The 21,115-nt window shown below is 34.3% G+C and overlaps 1 protein-coding gene across 3 annotated transcripts in view; it reads left to right on the top strand.

Annotated features, from left to right (window-relative positions):
* The window catches only part of LOC143226668 (homeobox protein OTX2-B-like), a 48,611-nt gene that overhangs the window by 19,328 nt on the left and 8,168 nt on the right, over nucleotides 1–21,115 (top strand). For 2 of the 3 annotated variants that reach the window (XM_076457922.1, XM_076457923.1), the window contains exon 2: nucleotides 15,485–15,577. The exons of the other annotated variant lie outside the window; for it this stretch is intronic. In XM_076457922.1, the coding sequence (XP_076314037.1) occupies nucleotides 15,485–15,577 (93 nt within the window). The remainder of the gene's footprint in view (nucleotides 1–15,484; nucleotides 15,578–21,115) is intronic. 3 annotated transcript variants of the gene reach the window in all.

Consider the following 21,115-nt stretch of genomic DNA (forward strand, 5'->3'; position numbering starts at 1 on the left):
TTAATACATCTTGATTTATTAGATCACTGTAACCAGGAACATTGTTTAACACATGTTGATTTATTAGATCACTGTAACCAGGAACATTGTTTAATACATCTTGATTTACTAGATCACTGTAACCAGGAACATTGTTTAACACATGTTGATTTACTAGATCACTGTAACCAAGAACATTATTTAATACATGTTGATTTACTAGATCACTGTAACCAAGAAAATTGTTTAATACATCTTGATTTACTAGATCACTGTAACCAGGAACATTGTTTAATACATGTTGATTTACTAGATCACTGTAACCAGTAACATTGTTTAATACATGTTGATTTACTAGATCACTGTAACCAGGAACATTGTTTAATACATGTTGATTTATTAGATCACTGTAGCCAGGAACATTGTTTAATACATCTTGATTTGTTAGATCACTGTAGCCAGGAACATTGTTTAATACATCTTGATTTACTAGGTCACTGTAGCCAGGAACATTGTTTAATACATCATGATTTACTAGATCACTGTAACCAGGAACATTGTTTAATACATGTTGATTTACTAGATCACTGTAACCAGGAACATTGTTTAATACATGTTGATTTACTAGATCACTGTAGCTAGGAACATTGTTTAATACATCTTGATTTACTAGATCACTGTAGCCAGGAACATTGTTTAATACATCTTGATTTACTAGGTCACTGTAGCCAGGAACATTGTTTAATACATCTTGATTTACTAGGTCACTGTAGCCAGGAACATTGTTTAATACATCATGATTTACTAGATCACTGTAACCAGGAACATTGTTTAATACATGTTGATTTACTAGATCACTGTAGCTAGGAACATTGTTTAATACATCTTGATTTACTAGATCACTGTAGCCAGGAACATTGTTTAATACATGTTGATTTACTAGATCACTGTAGCTAGGAACATTGTTTAATACATCTTGATTTACTAGGTCACTGTAGCCAGGAACATTGTTTAATACATCATGATTTACTAGATCACTGTAACCAGGAACATTGTTTAATACATGTTGATTTACTAGATCACTGTAGCTAGGAACATTGTTTAATACATGTTGATTTATTAGATCACTGTAGCCAGGAACATTGTTTAATACATCTTGATTTATTAGATCACTGTAGCCAGGAACATTGTTTAATACATGTTGATTTACTAGATCACTGTAGCCAGGAACATTGTTTAATACATCTTGATTTACTAGATCACTGTAACCAGGAACATTGTTTAATACATCTTGATTTACTAGATCACTGTAGCCAGGAACATTGTTTAATACATGTTGATTTACTAGATCACTGTAGCCAGGAACATTGTTTAATACATCTTGATTTACTAGATCACTGTAACCAGGAACATTGTTTAATACATCTTGATTTACTAGATCACTGTAACCAGGAACATTGTTTAATACATGTTGATTTACTAGATCACTGTAGCCAGGAACATTGTTTAATACATCATGATTTACTAAATCACTGTAACCAGGAACATTGTTTAATACATCTTGATTTACTAGATCACTGTAGGTAGGAACATTGTTTAATACATGTTGATTTACTAGATCACTGTAGCTAGGAACATTGTTTAATACATGTTGATTTACTAGATCACTGTAGCTAGGAACATTGTTTAATACATCTTGATTTACTAGATCACTGTAACCAGGAACATTGTTTAATACATGTTGATTTACTAGATCACTGTAGCTAGGAACATTGTTTAATACATCTTGATTTACTAGATCACTGTAGCTAGGAACATTGTTTAATACATCATGATTTACTAGATCACTGTAACCAGGAACATTGTTTAATACATGTTGATTTACTAGATCACTGTAGCTAGGAACATTGTTTAATACATCTTGATTTACTAGATCACTGTAGCTAGGAACATTGTTTAATACATCTTGATTTACTAGATCACTGTAACCAGGAACATTGTTTAATACATCATGATTTACTAGATCACTGTAACCAGGAACATTGTTTAATACATGTTGATTTACTAGATCACTGTAGCTAGGAACATTGTTTAATACATCTTGATTTACTAGATCACTGTAGCCAGGAACATTGTTTAATACATCATGATTTACTAGATCACTGTAACCAGGAACATTGTTTAATACATGTTGATTTACTAGATCACTGTAACCAGGAACATTGTTTAATACATGTTGATTTACTAGATCACTGTAACCAGGAACATTGTTTAATACATGTTGATTTACTAGATCACTGTAACCAGGAACATTGTTTAATACATGTTGATTTACTAGATCACTGTAACCAGGAACATTGTTTAATACATCTTGATTTATTAGATCACTGTAACCAGGAACATTGTTTAATACATCTTGATTTGTTAGATCACTGTAACCAGGAACATTGTTTAATACATCTTGATTTGTTAGATCACTGTAACCAGGAACATTGTTTAATACAATTAAACTTTTCTATAAAATAAAACTTTGAATGACATGTATCGAGTAACTTGTATTGAATGACATGAACTGAATAACGTATTGAATGACATGAACTGAATAACGTATTGAATCACATGTATTGAATAACGTGTCGAATCACATGTATTGGAAGGAATAGGCTCAGGGAACGAAAGGCGACGTTCTCATTCGTTGCACGGCCAACAACGTGACTGTCAGACTGTGCGTTGTGCTACAACGTGAGAGGTTAACCATGTGACTGTCGGTCTATGCGTTGTGCTACAACGTGACAGTCCTGATAGGATTTTAAAAGTACTTTGCTATCCCATATCACTTGCTTGACCGCATATTCGTTGTTGTTTTCAAGTTTAAGTTAAAAAGAAACAAATCTTTTCACTCTAGCGTATATTTTTACCCAGAGTTTCTAAATCAGTGGCAACCCAGCAACTGGAGATAATAAATAATGACGTTATCCTAACGCTGTTCGATTCCATGATGAAATATAATTCAGTTGAAGTGTGCTCGAAATTCGTTATTTGTATTTGTGTATGGGTACGATAGGATAATACATTGTCGCTTTTGTCGTGGAACAAGTGTTGTGAAAGTGTAATCTATACTGAGGCCAATATATCAAACTGAGGCTGGAAGGACTGAGGTTCGAGACGAAGTGCTACTCAACCTGCTTCGAACTTCATATGTGTATGTGTTTAAAAAGTGGCTGTCAGTGTCGCTGTTCGATTAAATGTGGCCACTTTAGATGACGGATGCCGCCAACTGATTGTCATCTTTTCTGTTGGTGGCATGGCCAGGTGTGATAAGGCGTTAGACTCGTAATCTGAGGGTCACGGGTTCGAATCCCCGTGGCACCAAAATGCTCGTCCTTTCAGCCTTGGGGGCGTTATAAGGTGACGGTCAATCCAACTATTCGTTGGTAAAAGAGTTGCCCACGAGTTGGTGGTAGGTGGTGATGACTAGCTACCTTCCCTCTAGTCTTACGCTGCTAAATTAGGGACGATTAGCGCAGATAGCTCTTGTGCAGCTTTGCGTGAAATAAAAAAAAACAAACAAAAACAATCATTTTGCAGTTCGAACTTAGGAACGATTCTGCGTGAGCCATAAGTGTATCTGAACCTGGCCCACTGTGTTTTTCAGGTGAAAACACAAGGAAACAGAAAGTACGGATGTCTTATAAATTAACACTTAAATTGTGACTATTGTATATGAAACTAATTAGAAAGCAGCGCCCATTTCACCCTAGTGTCGAACACCCTCCTTGTGCAGGTGTCCAAGGAAAGAAGGAATCCGGTGTTTTAACATTTCTTGAACATATCGAGTTTTTCAAAAGACATATTCGACCAAGTTCTCCCCAGATATTACAATTTTACGAAAATTATTTGAAAGTATTTAAAATCCAGAAGTCTTTTGGTAACAGTGCCTCCAAGTTGATAAGATAATTTAAAAGTCGAGAATTCCTGGTTAGGAATATTTCTTATTGGTTGATACGGTAATATTTAACATAGGTTCATTTCTAAACCTCTCATTATTGTGGTTAACGGATAACTAATTATTTAGCCTCGTGAATTTTTGGATGTTATGTTAAAAATTACATGATTGACCAATATTGTAAACCATTTTTATATATCCAGTGTCGCCCTGTTCCAGGAAAGACTTTAAATTGAACCAAACAGTTGAAACCTCACTAACCATTACTTTCAGCCTGGTTGTATTTAGTACTATTATATCAGACTGTATATATTGGATTATCACAAGATTAACCGGCGTCTTTGTTTCACATTCGGCTGCTTGGTGTTCCAGGAAACGGGAAATTCCACCTCTCTCCTTATGTTTGCTTTCCTATTATGCTTTTTGTCTTTACCTTTTTTTTCTGTTAGAGCACGTGACTTGATACCTAAGGGTCTTTGGTTCGAATCCTCACCTCACTAAAGATGTTTTCCCTTTTGGCCGTGGGGGAGTTATAAACTCATTGTCAATCCCACTATTAACTGATAAAAAGTAACCCAAGAGTTGGCGGTGGCTGATGAGGAGTACCTGCCTTCTATCTAGTCTGACACTGCTAAATCAAGGACGGTTCGTGCAGATAGCCCTTGTGTAGCTTTGGGCAAAACTCAAAACAAACTTTTATCAATGAATAGTGGGATTGACCGAACATTATAACGCACCGACAGCTGAAAGGGCGGATTTAATTGGTACTGTGACAATTAAATATTAATGCTTGATACACGCACACACACAGTATACATGTCCTTCTCCCACTAAGACTAGTGGATGGGACCCGGCATGGTCAGGTGGTCAAGGCTCTCTACTCGTAATCTGAGGGTCCCGGGTTCAAATCGCCGTCGCACCAAACATGCTCACCCTTTCAGTCGTTGAGGCGTTATAATGTGACCATCAATTTCACTATTCGTTGATAAAAGAGTAGCCCAAGAGTTGGCGATGGGTGGTGATGACTAGCTCCCTTCCCTCTCGTCTTACACTGCTAAATCAAGGACGGCTAACGCAGATAGCCCTTGTGTAGCTTTGCGCGAATTTCAGAAAACAAACAATCTCAGCGAGCGACGTAATTTGAAAGGAAACAAACAAACATTAAATATCTATGTTTGTTAAATATTCTTCCATAAGATGTTAGCAGCGGTCATTCACTTCTGTGAATACTGGTTAACTTAACGTTACTTGTCAGGGCAAAACAGCAAAATACATGTTAACGTTATTTGTTAGGGCAAAACAGCAAAATACATGTTTACGTTACTTGTTTGGGCAAAACAGTAAAATACATGTTAACGTTACTTGTTAGGGTAAAACAGTAAAATACATGTTCCAACTTGTGTTTACAACCTGATATTTGATACCCGTGCCTCGCATAACGATGCTCCCCATGGGAGTTGTTTAGGCTTAACAACTATCTGAAATACAGTTGCGAGATATATATGTGTGTATTTTCATAATTTATATATGGTATTTAAAACTTGAAGGTATATAAAAGTTAATAATATGCAAGTGAGAGATTGGCAACAACTCGTGTATTTAATTAATGACAAACTTTTATTTTAAAAAAAAGTTATTTATTTCCAATTAAACACAAAACTAGACAAATGACTATCTGTGCTCTGATCGCTACTTGTATCTAAACCCGATTTCTAGCGTTGGGAGTCTGCAAGCATATCGCTGTGCCATTAAAGGACTATTCAAAAAAGTGTAGATATACCAAATTAAACATTCATATTTTTTTAAATAAGTATTTATCGAAATGTATATTTATTTTCACTATGTCTATTGCAATTTAAGAAAAAACAAACAATTTTAGATTATCCTTGTAGTATATTATTTTTCTTTGACTTTTTATTTATTTCATATGGCACGTAAGTGTTTTGACTTGCAAGCATTTTTAGAGAATCCGGGACAACTGGCAAGCCTCCTGGTAACCAAGATACTGTATACACTGCTGGCCAAAATCTTAAGGCCAATAAATATAAAGAAAAAATGTACATTTTGCGTTGTTAGACTCAACCACTTATTTGAGTAGAGCTTCGAAAGATGAAAATAAGAAAAGGGAAAATAAAAAAACTTTTTTAGTATTTAATAGGGAAAATGTTTACACTATGAAATTAACCTAAATACGAGCTGGTCAAAAGTTTAAGACCAAACTGAAACGAAGCGTTAATCGGTAAACACGTAACGAAATTTAGTCATTTGTGTTCAAGCATTAGCGTTGTCAACATCTCTCACTGACATCTCCTGTGTTACATTGGGTAAAAACATGGCAAAGTCTAAAAATTTGACAGAGTTTGAACGTGGCAGAATTGTCGAGCTGCAAAAGCAAAGTCTCTCTCAACGTGTCATCGCTGGTGAGATTGGGTGTAGTGAAACTGCTGCTGCAATTTTTTAAAAGACCCTGAGGGATACGCAACGAAAATTTCAAGTGGCCGGCCCAAGAAATTTTCGCCGGCGTTGAGCAGGAGGATTCGACGGGCTGTCCGGCAAGACACCAGCCGATCGTCGAACCAGATTAAGGCCCTTACGGACTCAGAATGCAGCTGAAGAACAATAAGACGGCATCTCCGAGAGAAAGGCTTTAAAAACCGTAAACGTCTTGAAAGGCCACGTCTCCTTCCACACCACGAAACAGCTCGATTAAGCTTTGCTCAAAAGCACCAAACATGGGACGTAAAAAAGTGGAAGACGGTTTTGTTCTCTGATGAGAAGAAATTTAACCTGGAGTGTCCAGTTGGCTTCCAATGTTACTGGCACGATAAGGATATCACACCGGACACATTTTCTACACGACACAGTGGAGGAGGTTCCATCATGATCTGGGGTGCTTTCTCCTTCCATGGAACAATGGAGCTTCAGGTTATACAGGGGTGTCAAACAGCAGCTGGCGACATTGGCATGTTGGAAAGAGCATCCTTATTGACTGAAGGCCCTCACTTGTGTGGAGATGACTGGATCTTTCAGCAGGACAATGCTACAATCCACAATGCTTGCAGGACAAAGGACATTTTCATGGCGAATAACATGATTCTTTTGGACCATCCAGCGTGTTCACCCAAACTGAACTTCATTGAAAATGTTTGGGGGTATATGGCAAGGGAAGTCTATAGAAATGGACGTCAATTCCAAACAGTGCATGATCTTCGTGAAGCCATCTTCACCACTTGGAATAACGTCCCAGCCAGCCTTCTGCAAACCCTTATATCGACCACGCTAAAGCGAATGTTTGAAGTTATTCGCAATGATGGCCGTGCAACTCACTACTGAGACCTCTTGTTAGGCATTTCCTACCCTGTTTAGGACTTCTTCTTGGTACGGTTTTAAAATTTTGACCAGCTACTATTTAGGCTAATTTTATCGTGTTCACATTTTCCCTATTAAATACTAAAACAGTTTTTTTTTCTTATTTTCATCTTTCGAAGCTCTATTCAAATAAGTGGTAGAGTCTAACAACGCAAAATGAATATTTTTTCTTTCTGTTCACCGGCCTTAAGATTTTGGTCAGCAGTGTATGATTCTGTAAAACAACAACAACAACAAAAAGAGTCATATACAAGTGTAATGGATCTACCGTGTATTTTAATACACTAAGATGTGTTTCAGTTTGATGCATGTGACGTATATTGTTAGATGCGTAATGCGAAAGTCCCACTTCTTCTTTAAAGTTGTAGAAGATTCGCGAGAGGGAGAATCGACAATATGTGTTTTAAGAAAATGCTAGCCTCTTTTCGAACATTGTTGAAACTTCGAGAATCTCGCGTGATTGGTTTATAAAGCCGACACGTCGAGAGACAATTATTATTATTAGTAGTAGTCAGCTACAGTCTGTGTGCTATAGGCCTCGGAAGTTATAATTGTGATTAACGTTTATTAATCGGAAAACTAGAGAGTTTTGATCAGGAACGTTTATAGATTTCGAGCATTACAAATTGTTGAACTTCAGTGAATCATTTCGGACGTTATTATTTCTACGGGACATTAAATATCTTCTTCAATAGGAAGTGAGCTTAAAACCGATGTGAGGCCAGCGAAGAAGAAACAGCGTTAACTCAAGCGAGGCGTGAGAAAATCAACCCAGAATTAATTTGCTCGTCGTGAACCCGGACCATCAATAAAATATTCAGTGGAAGACCAGATAAAAAGCCTCAGTATAGTTTGTAAAACTCTCGTATATTGTTTTTTTGAATTTCGCACAAAGCTACTCGAGGGCTATCTGTGCTAGCGGTCCCTACTTTAGCAGTGTAAGACTAGAGGGAAGGCAGCTAATCATCACCACCCACCGCCAACTCTTGGGCTACTCTTTTACCAACGAAAAGTGGGATTGACCGTCACATTATAACGCCCCCACGGCTGAAAGGGGAAGCATGTTTGGCGCGACGGGGATGCGAACCCGCGACCCTCAGATTACGAGTCGCACGCCTTAACACGCTTGGCCATGCCGGGCCACTCTCGTATATAAACTGTCATTTGTAATAACCATTATTAATAACCGTTATTATAAACTATAGTTTTTTTATACTAAAATGTATTTGTGTTAAAAAAGAAAACTGTATCATTCTTGTTGGCAAATAACATAAATTTGATATACATATTAACATTTAGTTATCTTCTGACTTTAAATTCCCAGATATTTGAAATAGCAGTGCGTGACATTGTATATAGTAGACTCGTTCAGGATAAATTATAATACGTAATCCATGTTTCATATATATGAATATTTTTAATTTAAAGTCTGGAGCCACCGTATATCATGGACGCTTTGCGCGCGCCTTTTGCGCCTGGTAATAAAACGGCCACTGTAACAATATGATGTGCCTATGTTGTACTTGAGGCAACTGGAAGGTGACAACAAAAACTCAGGTGTCCATGGATTGATGTACGTTTATACTGATGTTATCTTATAAGCAAACTGCAAATAAATCACAAGATACCATCAAATAAAGAAGTTACTAAATCGAATTATTTTATTTTTCCCTTTTAAAATAAGTACTTCACTACATGATCAACCAGCTATATTGCTTTAAAACTTTAGTTAAAATCAACTTTATAATATCTTTTCGAAAACTGTGTAACAACTAATGAAAAAAAAACAAAAACGAAACAGCCGATCATTAACAAAATAAATAATTAGCCCAATTTCCAAAAGTCTAAAAATAATAATTAAAACAGCATATTCCCAAGTCATAATGAAAATATACTTTTTTTTGTAGGTATTAATACTGGTAAAATGAAAGTACAGCGTGTAAAACATTATCTCTCAGACAAATATTTAGACCTGATTTTTCAAAAAATTATTCGTAAAAAATGTTCAGAACAGAGCCTGCAGGGTTTTGTTGGATACCACTTGAAACTTCAAGTATTTACAATCCATTTTTTTAACAATTTGTATGTTTTTTTTTTTCTTCGTGAAAAGCTGTATGATATTTTAAAATGCGTTACATAGATTGATATGGCAGTTACTGTATATTAAAACCAAATGAAAACTCCGATCTTTGAAACGGAAATTCTATGTACTCAAAAGTCAAAGTTCGTCTAAATTAGATAACGCAACAGCCAATAGCAATTGAATTCACATTAATTTATTTACGAAAGCAAAATGTGAAAGTACCATTGAAACGACACATGACTAGATCTTATCTAGTTTTACAATTCAGGGCAACACATATTAGCATTTTAGAGGTTACATCTTGAATCACTACGCTAAAATTGAGACAAGGGACTAACAAGATGGTCCCTTTATAACTTCCGGTGACATCACGTGAAAAGGTCAATGCTCAGTTCAGTTCAATATAGAGATGAATTGTATTAAAACACGAGCAGTGGTTTGATATTAATCTTGAGAGAATCATGTGGTTTGTTTTTACAGCAATGTTAATAACAAAGGATTATGGTATCCTTGGTATTTAAATCATAATAAGTGATTTAAGGTTGTGTGGGCCCAGGGGTTAATAATTTTTGTAGGCCTTACATCGTATGTAATTTTACATAAATTATAATTATCAATAATCCTCCGTTAAGACCGTGGGCCTTGGGTCTCAGCCCTCTACCTAAATATGCCACCGGGTATAGCTAGGTGTTCTTTACATCCATCCCCCCTCAATCTGAACGTATCTGAATCTGTGAAGGATACATTTGTTAAGGATGTGAGCTCGTAGGTAACCGAACAACTAGATTGAAATATTGAAGAAGTAGTACACTTAGACACCTAATAATTATGGAGGAATATTGAAACTTTCAAAACTCTGCAACAAATTTAAAATGCATATAATGTAGATAATATACATAAAAAACGGACGAAGTTAAACTGGTAATGTATTAGACCTAGATATATACAGTTCTTTTATACTCTTACGCTTATATAGTATTGTACAATTAATATATCTATTGTAACTATTGTTTTATTGTATAATAAATGTTCTACTTCGTCGTTGTTTAGGTCCTTATTTGTCCTATTTTCGTTTTACTGTGGTGAGAAACGTTTTAATACACTTAATACAATGCACACGATAAAAATAAATATTCGGTGCAAAAATGGAATATTTAAGTTCAGCCTCCAACCAGTACAGAAGGCGCTAGTAATTAATTATGCAGCTGACTGGCTTCAGTCACCTATTGGTCGATATGCGTCTCCACGGCAACTTTAACTTGTTTCCGTGCGGTTCCGTGAGTAATTCTTTCACTTGCGTGATTTAAGGGAAGGTATAGCTTAGTGAATAAATGTGGTTAAATCTGCTGATCGCAACTGAAATACCCTAACGTTGGTAACACACAAAATCCTTCATCTTCTTTCCGATTTGATGGGCTTGCCCTGTGGTTTAATTCCATGTTACAAAAGGTTGGACGAGTATATACGTTAAGCCTGGTGCCACAAGTTTAGTTTTGTTTTTGAGTTAGATAAGCTTTCTTACCTTTATCAACAAAGTTCGTTAGCCCTTTCCGAATTAATCCTTAAATGGCCAACTTGTTTCATACTGTAACATCGTGTTTGAGCCTGTAAAGAATTGAACATAGAAACTTGTGAACAATGAAAGCACTTTTGTTTAATGTTCATGCTATTAAGGTCCCCAAAGTGGTGGATCCACGAGTAATTAGTGCATAAATAGTTTAGAAAAAAATATTTCAAAAGTGAATGTAATTTGTCTATAATTCTAGACCTGAGATCATATATTATTAAAACAACTTGTACAAAAATATTTGACTTTAGTTAACATTTCTCAAGATATGAAGCAGTTACCTGATCGTTTATCTTTGAAACCTTTAAGTAAAACGCGGGTTTTGTCAAAGGGTGAGTATTAGATACAGGTCAACATTCGCTTTGAAAAAAATTATGTCTGTAAATTCTGGGTCTGTCTAAATAAGTGTATAATAGAAGTACGCTAGTGTGCGATCTATGGAAATATGGTTTATAAGTAGTTGAGAGAAGTGGCTGAAATATAGAGGTACTTTATAGGTACATTTGTATACATAGAAGCTGTTACATTTAACCTATGTGTAGACTTTGTCACTTGTTTCTATATATTAAAACCAGTATATTTTGTCAGTGAGGTTAAACCTTGAAAAGTAAGGTGAAAGTTCAATGTAATTTGCACATATTTGGAAAATGTCATAGCACTGTCGACATTTTCCAGACATGTGCTTTACTATTATTATTTTTTATTCAGTTCTGTAAAACAACAGCAAGAGTTTCTGTAACTATTCTGATAAGTGGAGTAATTAGTTTCAACGTTAAACTTCAGTTTAAATGTTTAAAGTCAGATTTCCAGTAATGATGGGCCTGGCGTTATTACTATACACTATAATTTCAAGGGATTTAATGGTAATTGTAACTTTATCGTATGAATACTGATATTAATTTTGATATGTTAGTGAAGGCTTGAGGCTGAAAAGTTAATTAAAATTACTGTTAATATCCCATTAACAATTATTGTGATTATCTTTATTTAAAGTGTACCACTAATATTTATTTGTTGTAGTTTGTTTATCTCTAGTGTATCACTAACAACTTTTATTACAGAATAAAACTGATTCTTTTGAGTTTCGAACATTAAGAAAGTAAATAGCCAGTGATGCACATAACAATAAAATAAACATTTAAGACATGATTTGTATATTATTGTAATACGTATAACAATATCAGTGGTTCTACAGATATTTTGTATCGTGTATTTTTTATGGTAATTATTAACGTTTCGATCTCAAATAAACGCAATATTTCTTTTACACGACTACGTTTATTATAATAAACCAAAGAGAAAACAAAAATATACCTAAACTGAATGCAGAGGTCACTGTTAATGTAAGCGTTGGTCACTTCCGCTCGCTAACAAAATGAACCAGAAACGAAGCAGAGACAAATAAAAGGACAGTATTGTTGGACATACAAGATTCTTTAATGTAAGAGTCATCATATTGTTAATTTTGTAATTTAATGATTATTTAATTTCATAACAATAATTATAAGAAATTCCGTTATATAACTCGGTAAGAGTCGTATGTTGTATGTGTAGTTCAGTTGTTGTAGTGTAAGTCACATTACTTGAACCATCTGTATTTTTATCGTTGTCTTAAGTTGGTATTGTTACATTATAGCGTTTCGCGGTTTACAGAATACTGTAGATCTCAAGTGAGCACAAGTCGGAAAACATTAAACTAGTTTGTTTGTTTTTTGAATTTCGTGCTAAGCTACACGAGAGCTATCAACGCTAGCCGTTCCTAATTTAGTAGTGTAAGACAAGAGAAAAGGCAGCTAGTCATCACCACCCACCGCCAACTCTTGGGCTACTTTTTTACCAGCGAATAGTAGGATTGACCGTCACATTATAACAAACACCCCACGTAAGAAAAGGCGAGCATGTTTGGTGTGATGGGGGTTCGAACCTGCGACCCTTAGAGTACGAGACGAGTGTCATAACCACCTGGTCATGCCGGGCCCATTAGGTTAGTAAAAGTGAAGTTAGATTGCATGATTGTTGGTTTAGTCGTAACGGGAAATATTTATAGTGAGTTTCACAGCTGGTATTGTAATAACAGTGATTAAAGAGAATAATCTGTCTTGTCAAAAGGTGTTCCAAAGTAATTAAACTATCCTGAGTGGACTTTAGAAAGAAAAGAATTATATACAACTTTGATAACTAATAGTGAAACAGATTTTTGTGCATACGTTTGATTTGTTTTGAATGTATTATTTTAAAGCAAGTTGATTGTATGCTATTCGTTTATTGTCGACATTTGTCGCCAACAAATCACAGGCACCTACTGTAAAGATTGCGACCTCTACATACATGTAAACCTGACAAATATAAATAGAAATTAAGACTTAACAGACTTAAAGCAAATTAATAGAAACGATGAAAATAATAGCGTTGTACAAAAAAATAAAAAAATACGTGCATTTTAATTAGGAGAAAACTAGTCAGTCAAATATTTTTGAGTAATTGCTTTGTTTAAAAAAATAAAAGTGTCTACAATATAAATCTAGCATTGTGCATCGTTCGTCCTGTTCTAGATAAAATTCTGGTGTTCATGTGAAAGCCTCTATCACTGCAGGCACAACTTGCACAACTCGTGCATGTACTCAATCGTAAGGGGATTATAGCCCCGCTTCTAATCCTTCCTTAGCCCTCAAGCCAAGGTACTGGAAAAAAAGCCTTTCACCCACACAACATACTGCATACTATCACCCACACAACATACTGCATACTACGTAATCGATGTCGAGAACATGATGATGCGTGTTTGCTTAGACAAAAAAATCGAGGATGGGAAATAGTCAAACAGAAGAAAAAGAAAACACAAGAAAAACCTGGTTGTCTGGGGTAATTGATGTGTATATATGCCTATCACACTTCTTCCATTTAAGTCTCGACAACAGAAACTAATTAGCTAAACCTAAAACTACTTTTTACATATATTTTTCTAAACTATGCAGCTACGACTTAGGTAGTGGATGAGTTTTGAAGAAATGTCGATATAATCACCACTAATATTGTATGCGAACTGAACAAGTCTTTCAGTCTCTATTTATTTTATGTAGAAAATATGTTTTGATTCTGTGTATTTGTTTTGTCAGTTCGTTACCCTGGCGATTGTAATAGGAAAAATTATAACGTTACTGGGTCCGAAGCTATTCAGTAATTTAAGGACTAATACCAGTATATTGGCAAATTTTATTTGATATTTGCCGATGACAATGGAAAAAGTGCTTTAATCAATCTGTTGTCTGTTCGGGCCAGTGTTTTAGGGATTTATTAGTGCTATCCTCTAGTGGCAATAAATATAACTATTTCAAAGTGAGGACGGTTGTCACATTCAACAAGATAAAGACTATAGTGAAAATGAACATTTTATATCCAGTGTTTCGGATTATACTTAATCCATCTTCAGCGATTCATTTTTATGAAACAATGAATTTGTAATTTTTGTTCAGTTTTATGTCCATTTTACTTCAGTATACAACAACCTAGAATAATTTATACATGTTAATAATGTAATGGTATTTCGTCGAATTTATTATTCTATATTAAACAGCGGCCCAAAGAAATGTCATTGTAACAAGCAAACCATGTGATACAATCAGTATGAAAAGTAGTTCATTCTGAAACCGGTTGTAACAATCAAACCATGTGATACAATCTGTATGAAAAGTGGTTCATTCTGAAACCGGTTGTAATATCAAACCATGTGATACAAACAGTATAAAAGATGGTTCCTTCTGAAACCGATTGTAACAATAAAACCATGTGATACAAACAGTATAAAAGATGGTTCATTCTGAAACCGGTTGTAACTATCAAGCCATGTGATACAAACAGCATAAAAGATGTTTAATTCTGAAAACAAAACAGTTGAAATTATCAAACCATGTGATACATACAGTATAAAAGATGGTTCATTCTGAAACCGGTTGTAATTATCAGACCATGTGATACAATTAATATGAAAAGTGGTTCATTCTGAAACCGCTTGTAACAATCAAACCATGTGATACAAACAGCATAAAAGATGGTTCATTCTGAAACCGGTTGTAACTATCAAGCCATGTGATACAAACAGCATAAAAGATGTTTAATTCTGAAAACAAAACAGTTGAAATTATCAAACCATATGATACAAACAGCATAAAAGATGGTTCATTCTGAAACCGGTTGTAACTATCAAGCCATGTGATACAAACAGCATAAAAGATGTTTAATTCTGAAAACAAAACAGTTGAAATTATCAAATCATGTGATACGTACAGTATAAAAGACAGTTTATTCTGAAACCGGTTGTAACTATCAAGCCATGTGATACAAACAGCATAAAAGATGTTTAATTCTGAAAACGGTTTAAACGATTAAAGCATTCAACAGAAATAGTCTCAGTGACTGTGGATTACTTATGAAAAAAAACAACAGAATTTATTGCGAAACGGAATAATTTTAACATGTTAAGCAAGATTAAACATTTTCCAGTTGTGAGTAATTGTTTTATTTCATATTTCTCTTTCTTTAGACAGAATTTCCAACAATACCCGCTGTAGTTCGTGGACTAAACTTCCCGACTGCCGCCATTATGAAATAGATGGAATGGGTTCGTACTTTATCTGTGAGTAAATTTTCGACAATGATTTTGTCCAAGATTAGACTTTTACTTTTTACAGACATTCACAATCGTTGTAAATTTGAACTCGTCATGACCAGGTGGTTAAGGCCAGTAATCTGAGGGTCGCGGGTTCGAATCCCTGTCGCACCACACATGCTCGCCCTTTCAGCCGTGGAGGCGTTATAATGTGACGGTCAATCCCATTATTCGTTGGTAAAAGAGTAGCCCAAGAGTTGGCAGTGGGTGGTGATGACTAGCTGCCTTCCCTCTAGTTTTACACTGCTAAATTAGAGACAGCTAGCGCAGATAGCCCTCGTGTAGCTTTGCGTGAAATTCAAACCTTATAATTTTTTTGCTCGGAATTTTTTGTTATCTTATTATAATGATTTAAAGTTAAAACAATGAAAATTAGGTCAATACCTGTGATGCGTGTTTTTGTTTATTTTTTGTTTTCTATGTGGAACTTACTAATTTTTTTATTTTGAAGCATCTCGACAAATTATGTATTTCTGTAACTGTACTGTCACATAGCTTAAATAAGTTGTAATCGGATTGTATAAACTTTATCTTTCGAGTTACAAAAAATTTTTAATCTACAACAAAGAAACAATACAGCATTGTGTTGAATGTGCGGTAATGCTTCTTTAAGTGAAGTTTAGAAGGACTTATATCTTTGGATTACTGATGATAACAAAACTGAAACCTGTTTAACCGGTAATACGTACTTACTGCATTTAATTGCACATTGCTCTGTTATTAAAAAATAATCTTTATCATTTTATCGTAGTTCTGGGTACTAGTGTTGAAGTGATACTTCACGGACCTCGTGCTCTTCCTCCATATTTTGATCTTTAATTAATTGATTCTAAACTAAACTAAACTAACGTGGCAGGGGTTCAGTTTAGAGAGAGAGAAATCAGAAGAGTTCTCTCTCCAACTGGGGTGTTCAGGAACTTTTTAGTTCCTCTTCGTCCCCTTTCGTGGATTGTTATTAAGATTAAGTGGTGGTTTTTTTTATTATTATTTTAATAAATTAATTATCGTTATTATTCTTGACTTTTTGGGTGGAGGATGTCTCTCTAAATGTTGTTTTGGGTGGAGGCAAAGGCGGCAGTGGAAAGAAAGGCCGGGACCTGTCCCGAAAGGAAGAAGTTGGGCAGATGTGAACATGAATATAATTCATTCAAATCCAGATCAAATCAAACGGCACGATTCAGGGTCTGGCAAAAGAGTTGCCTGGGCTGGGATCTAGAAATCCAATGCCTAAAGATTTTGATGTGGGGGGGAAACGGGAGTGCCCTGAGAAAACCCACTTTCACACGACAGGCGCCGAAAGTTTTGCCTGTCGTGTGCCCTGTACCTGAAAAAAAAGGAATTCATGTTAATAACATGGATTTTATTTATTTAGATTCTTTGTTGAGTGGATTGTGATTCTTGAAATATGTTGTAAGGTGATATGTATTTTGTTGGTGCACTTGATAATTTGTGTAGTGATGCCGTTAGTTTGTTTCTATTTTCTGCTTTTAGATAATATTTGAGAGAAAGTTCTGTTATTCTGTCTCTTATAGTTGGTAAATTACTAATTTGGTGTAGATAATTTGTTGGTGTAAAAGATGGTAGGCTGAATGCAGATTTTAATATTTTGTTTTGTTGCACTTGGATTTTTTGGAGTGTGTTGTTTGACATATTGTATGTTACTTGACATCCGTACTCTATTAGTGGACGGATGTAAGCCTTGTATATTTGTATAATGGTGTTCGGTGCGCATTTCGATTGTTTACCAGTTATAGTCTTTAGATATGAAATCCTTTTTCTGATTGATGAGTGTATATTGTTTATGTGTTTTTTCCATGTTAGTTTTGTGTCGAAAGTGACGCCAAGGAATGTGATGTTTTTGCTCATGTTAATGGTTGTGTTTCCAAGTGATAGTTTTATTTTTTCTTTGCTTCTTTAGTTTTCTATAGAAGGTGATTAATTGATTCTAGATTCTTCGTCTATTTATATACTCTATTAAAACTACGAAGTAATTGACTTTTACTTTACCGCCATCTATTGGTCTTAATAGGTACTCCGTTTTCGAGTATGCTTGTAGTTCCTAAACAAACCTTTACTCTATCCCTATGTCGTGGTCTAAATGAGGCATGACTAAAACCCGGAACTGAATAGGAACTCGGTTCTAAAAGAAAGTGTGTTGGTTGGAACCGTATCAATAACTTACTACTGCATAACCAGAGGAACCGTACTCGAGAAAAACGTGCTTATGATACAGAGGGACACAAACTTTGTATCTACAACAGTTAGGGTTAGCACTAAACCCAGTAAAAACATGTTGTCTTGGGATCACGAAACAAATAAAACTTGTAGAAAGAAATGGTGTTCTTTACTAACACTTGTTACAACTTAAACACAAAAACAATTTACATATTTTCCTTCACCAACTGGTTAACAAAGTCTGGCTCCATTGAACGTTGAGCTGTATAGGTTACTTTCACCAATGAAACACAGTACACTGTTATAAAGTAATAATATATATTTTATGTGAATAATAATGAGTTCTTTTATGACAGTGAAGGCTGCCTTGCATAATAGCTTCTTAACGGGGAACAAATAGATATATCATAGATTAAAAATATATTTGGTGTGCTCGGTAACTTAGCCATAACATTACTTGAGATTTTTCCTTATGAGTTACATGTCATAAATTACCAAACGGCCCCCTAAATTATAACTTGTTTACTGTTTAGAGTTCTTAATTTTTGGTCAATAAGCTATATAGGTTGCTAAATAGCCACCCACTGGGGATACATACAAATATAGTAATATATATATATATATATATATTGTATCTGTGTGTGTGTGTGTGGTAACTTGTTCATAACATTACCTGATATCAATATCTTCTAAATATATCATACTAATTTTATTTAGTGTTCCGGATTTAAAACAGTCGAGGCTGTCTCTTGCATGGTAGCTTCCTAGCGGAGAAACACGTAACATTATAAACTGTATATACACATTGTCTATCCAACATTATGAACTGTATATACACATTGTCTATCCAACATTATGAACTGTATATACACATTGTGTATCCAACATTATAAACTGTATATACACATTGTGTATCTAACATTATGAACTGTGTATACACATTGTCTATCCAACATTATGAACTGTATATACACATTGTCTATCCAACATTATGAACTGTATATACACATTGTCTATCCAACATTATGAACTGTATATACACATTGTCTATCCAACATTATAAACTGTATATACACATTGTCTATCCAACATTATGAACTGTATATACACATTGTGTATCCAACATTATGAACTGTGTATACACATTGTCTATCCAACATTATGAACTGTATATACACATTGTCTATCCAACATTATGAACTGTATATACACATTGTCTATCCAACATTATGAACTGTATATATACATTGTGTATCCAACATTATGAACTGTGTATACACATTGTCTATCCAACATTATGAACTGTATATACACATTGTCTCATCCAACATTATGAACTGTATATATACATTGTGTATCCAACATTATGAACTGTATATACACATTGTCTATCCAACATTATGAACTGTATATATACATTGTGTATCCAACATTATGAACTGTGTATATACATTGTCTATCCAACATTATGAACTGTATATACACATTGTCTATCCAACATTATGAACTGTATATACACATTGTCTATCCAACATTATGAACTGTATATATACATTGTGTATCCAACATTATGAACTGTATATACACATTGTCTATCCAACATTATGAACTGTATATATACATTGTGTATCCAACATTATGAACTGTGTATACACATTGTCTATCCAACATTATAAACTGTATATACACATTGTGTATCTAACATTATGAACTGTGTATACACATTGTCTATCCAACATTATGAACTGTATATACACATTGTCTATCCAACATTATGAACTGTATATATACATTGTGTATCCAACATTATGAACTGTGTATACACATTGTCTATCCAACATTATGAACTGTCTATACACATTGTGTATCCAACATTATGAACTGTGTATACACATTGTCTATCCAACATTATGAACTGTATATACATATTGTCTATCCAACATTATGAACTGTGTATACACATTGTCTATCCAACATTATGAACTGTATATACACATTGTCTATCCAACATTATGAACTGTATATATACATTGTGTATCCAACATTATGAACTGTATATATACATTGTGTATCCAACATTATGAACTGTGTATACACATTGTCTATCCAACATTATGAACTGTATATACACATTGTGTATCCAACATTATGAACTGTGTATACACATTGTCTATCCAACATTATGAACTGTATATACACATTGTCTATCCAACATTATGAACTGTATATATACATTGTGTATCCAACATTATGAACTGTGTATACACATTGTCTATCCAACATTATGAACTGTATATACACATTGTCTATCCAACATTATGAACTGTATATATACATTGTGTATCCAACATTATGAACTGTGTATATACATTGTCTATCCAACATTATGAACTGTATATACACATTGTCTATCCAACATTATGAACTGTATATACACATTGTCTATCCAACATTATGAACTGTATATATACATTGTGTATCCAACATTATGAACTGTATATACACATTGTCTATCCAACATTATGAACTGTATATATACATTGTGTATCCAACATTATGAACTGTGTATACACATTGTGTATCCAACATTATGAACTGTTTATACACATTGTGTATCCAACATTATGAACTGTGTATACACATTGTCTATCCAACATTATGAACTGTATATACACATTGTCTATCCAACATTATGAACTGTATATACACATTGTCTATCCAACATTATGAACTGTATATACATATTGTGTATCCAACATTATGAACTGTATATACACATTGTCTATCCAACATTATGAACTGTATATACATATTGTGTATCCAACATTATGAACTGTATATACAGATTGTGTATCCAACATTATGAACTGTATATACACATTGTCTATCCAACATTATGAACTGTATATACACATTGTCTATCCAACATTATGAACTGTATATACACATTGTCTATCCAACACTATGAACTGTATATACAGATTGTGTATCCAACATTATGAACTGTATATACACATTGTCTATCCAACATTATGAACTGTATATACATATTGTGTATCCAACATTATGAACTGTATATACAGATTGTGTATCCAACATTATGAACTGTATATACACATTGTCTATCCAACATTATGAACTGTATATATACATTGTGTATCCAACATCATGAACTGTATATACACATTGTCTATCCAACATTATGAACTGTATATACACATTGTCTATCCAACATTATGAACTGTATATACACATTGTCTATCCAACAATATGAACTGTATATACATATTGTGTATCCAACATTATGAACTGTATATACACATTGTCTAT

The sequence above is a fragment of the Tachypleus tridentatus genome, chromosome 9 (assembly GCF_004210375.1).
Source record: "Tachypleus tridentatus isolate NWPU-2018 chromosome 9, ASM421037v1, whole genome shotgun sequence".
In the NCBI taxonomy this organism is placed as follows: Eukaryota; Metazoa; Arthropoda; class Merostomata; order Xiphosura; family Limulidae; genus Tachypleus; species Tachypleus tridentatus.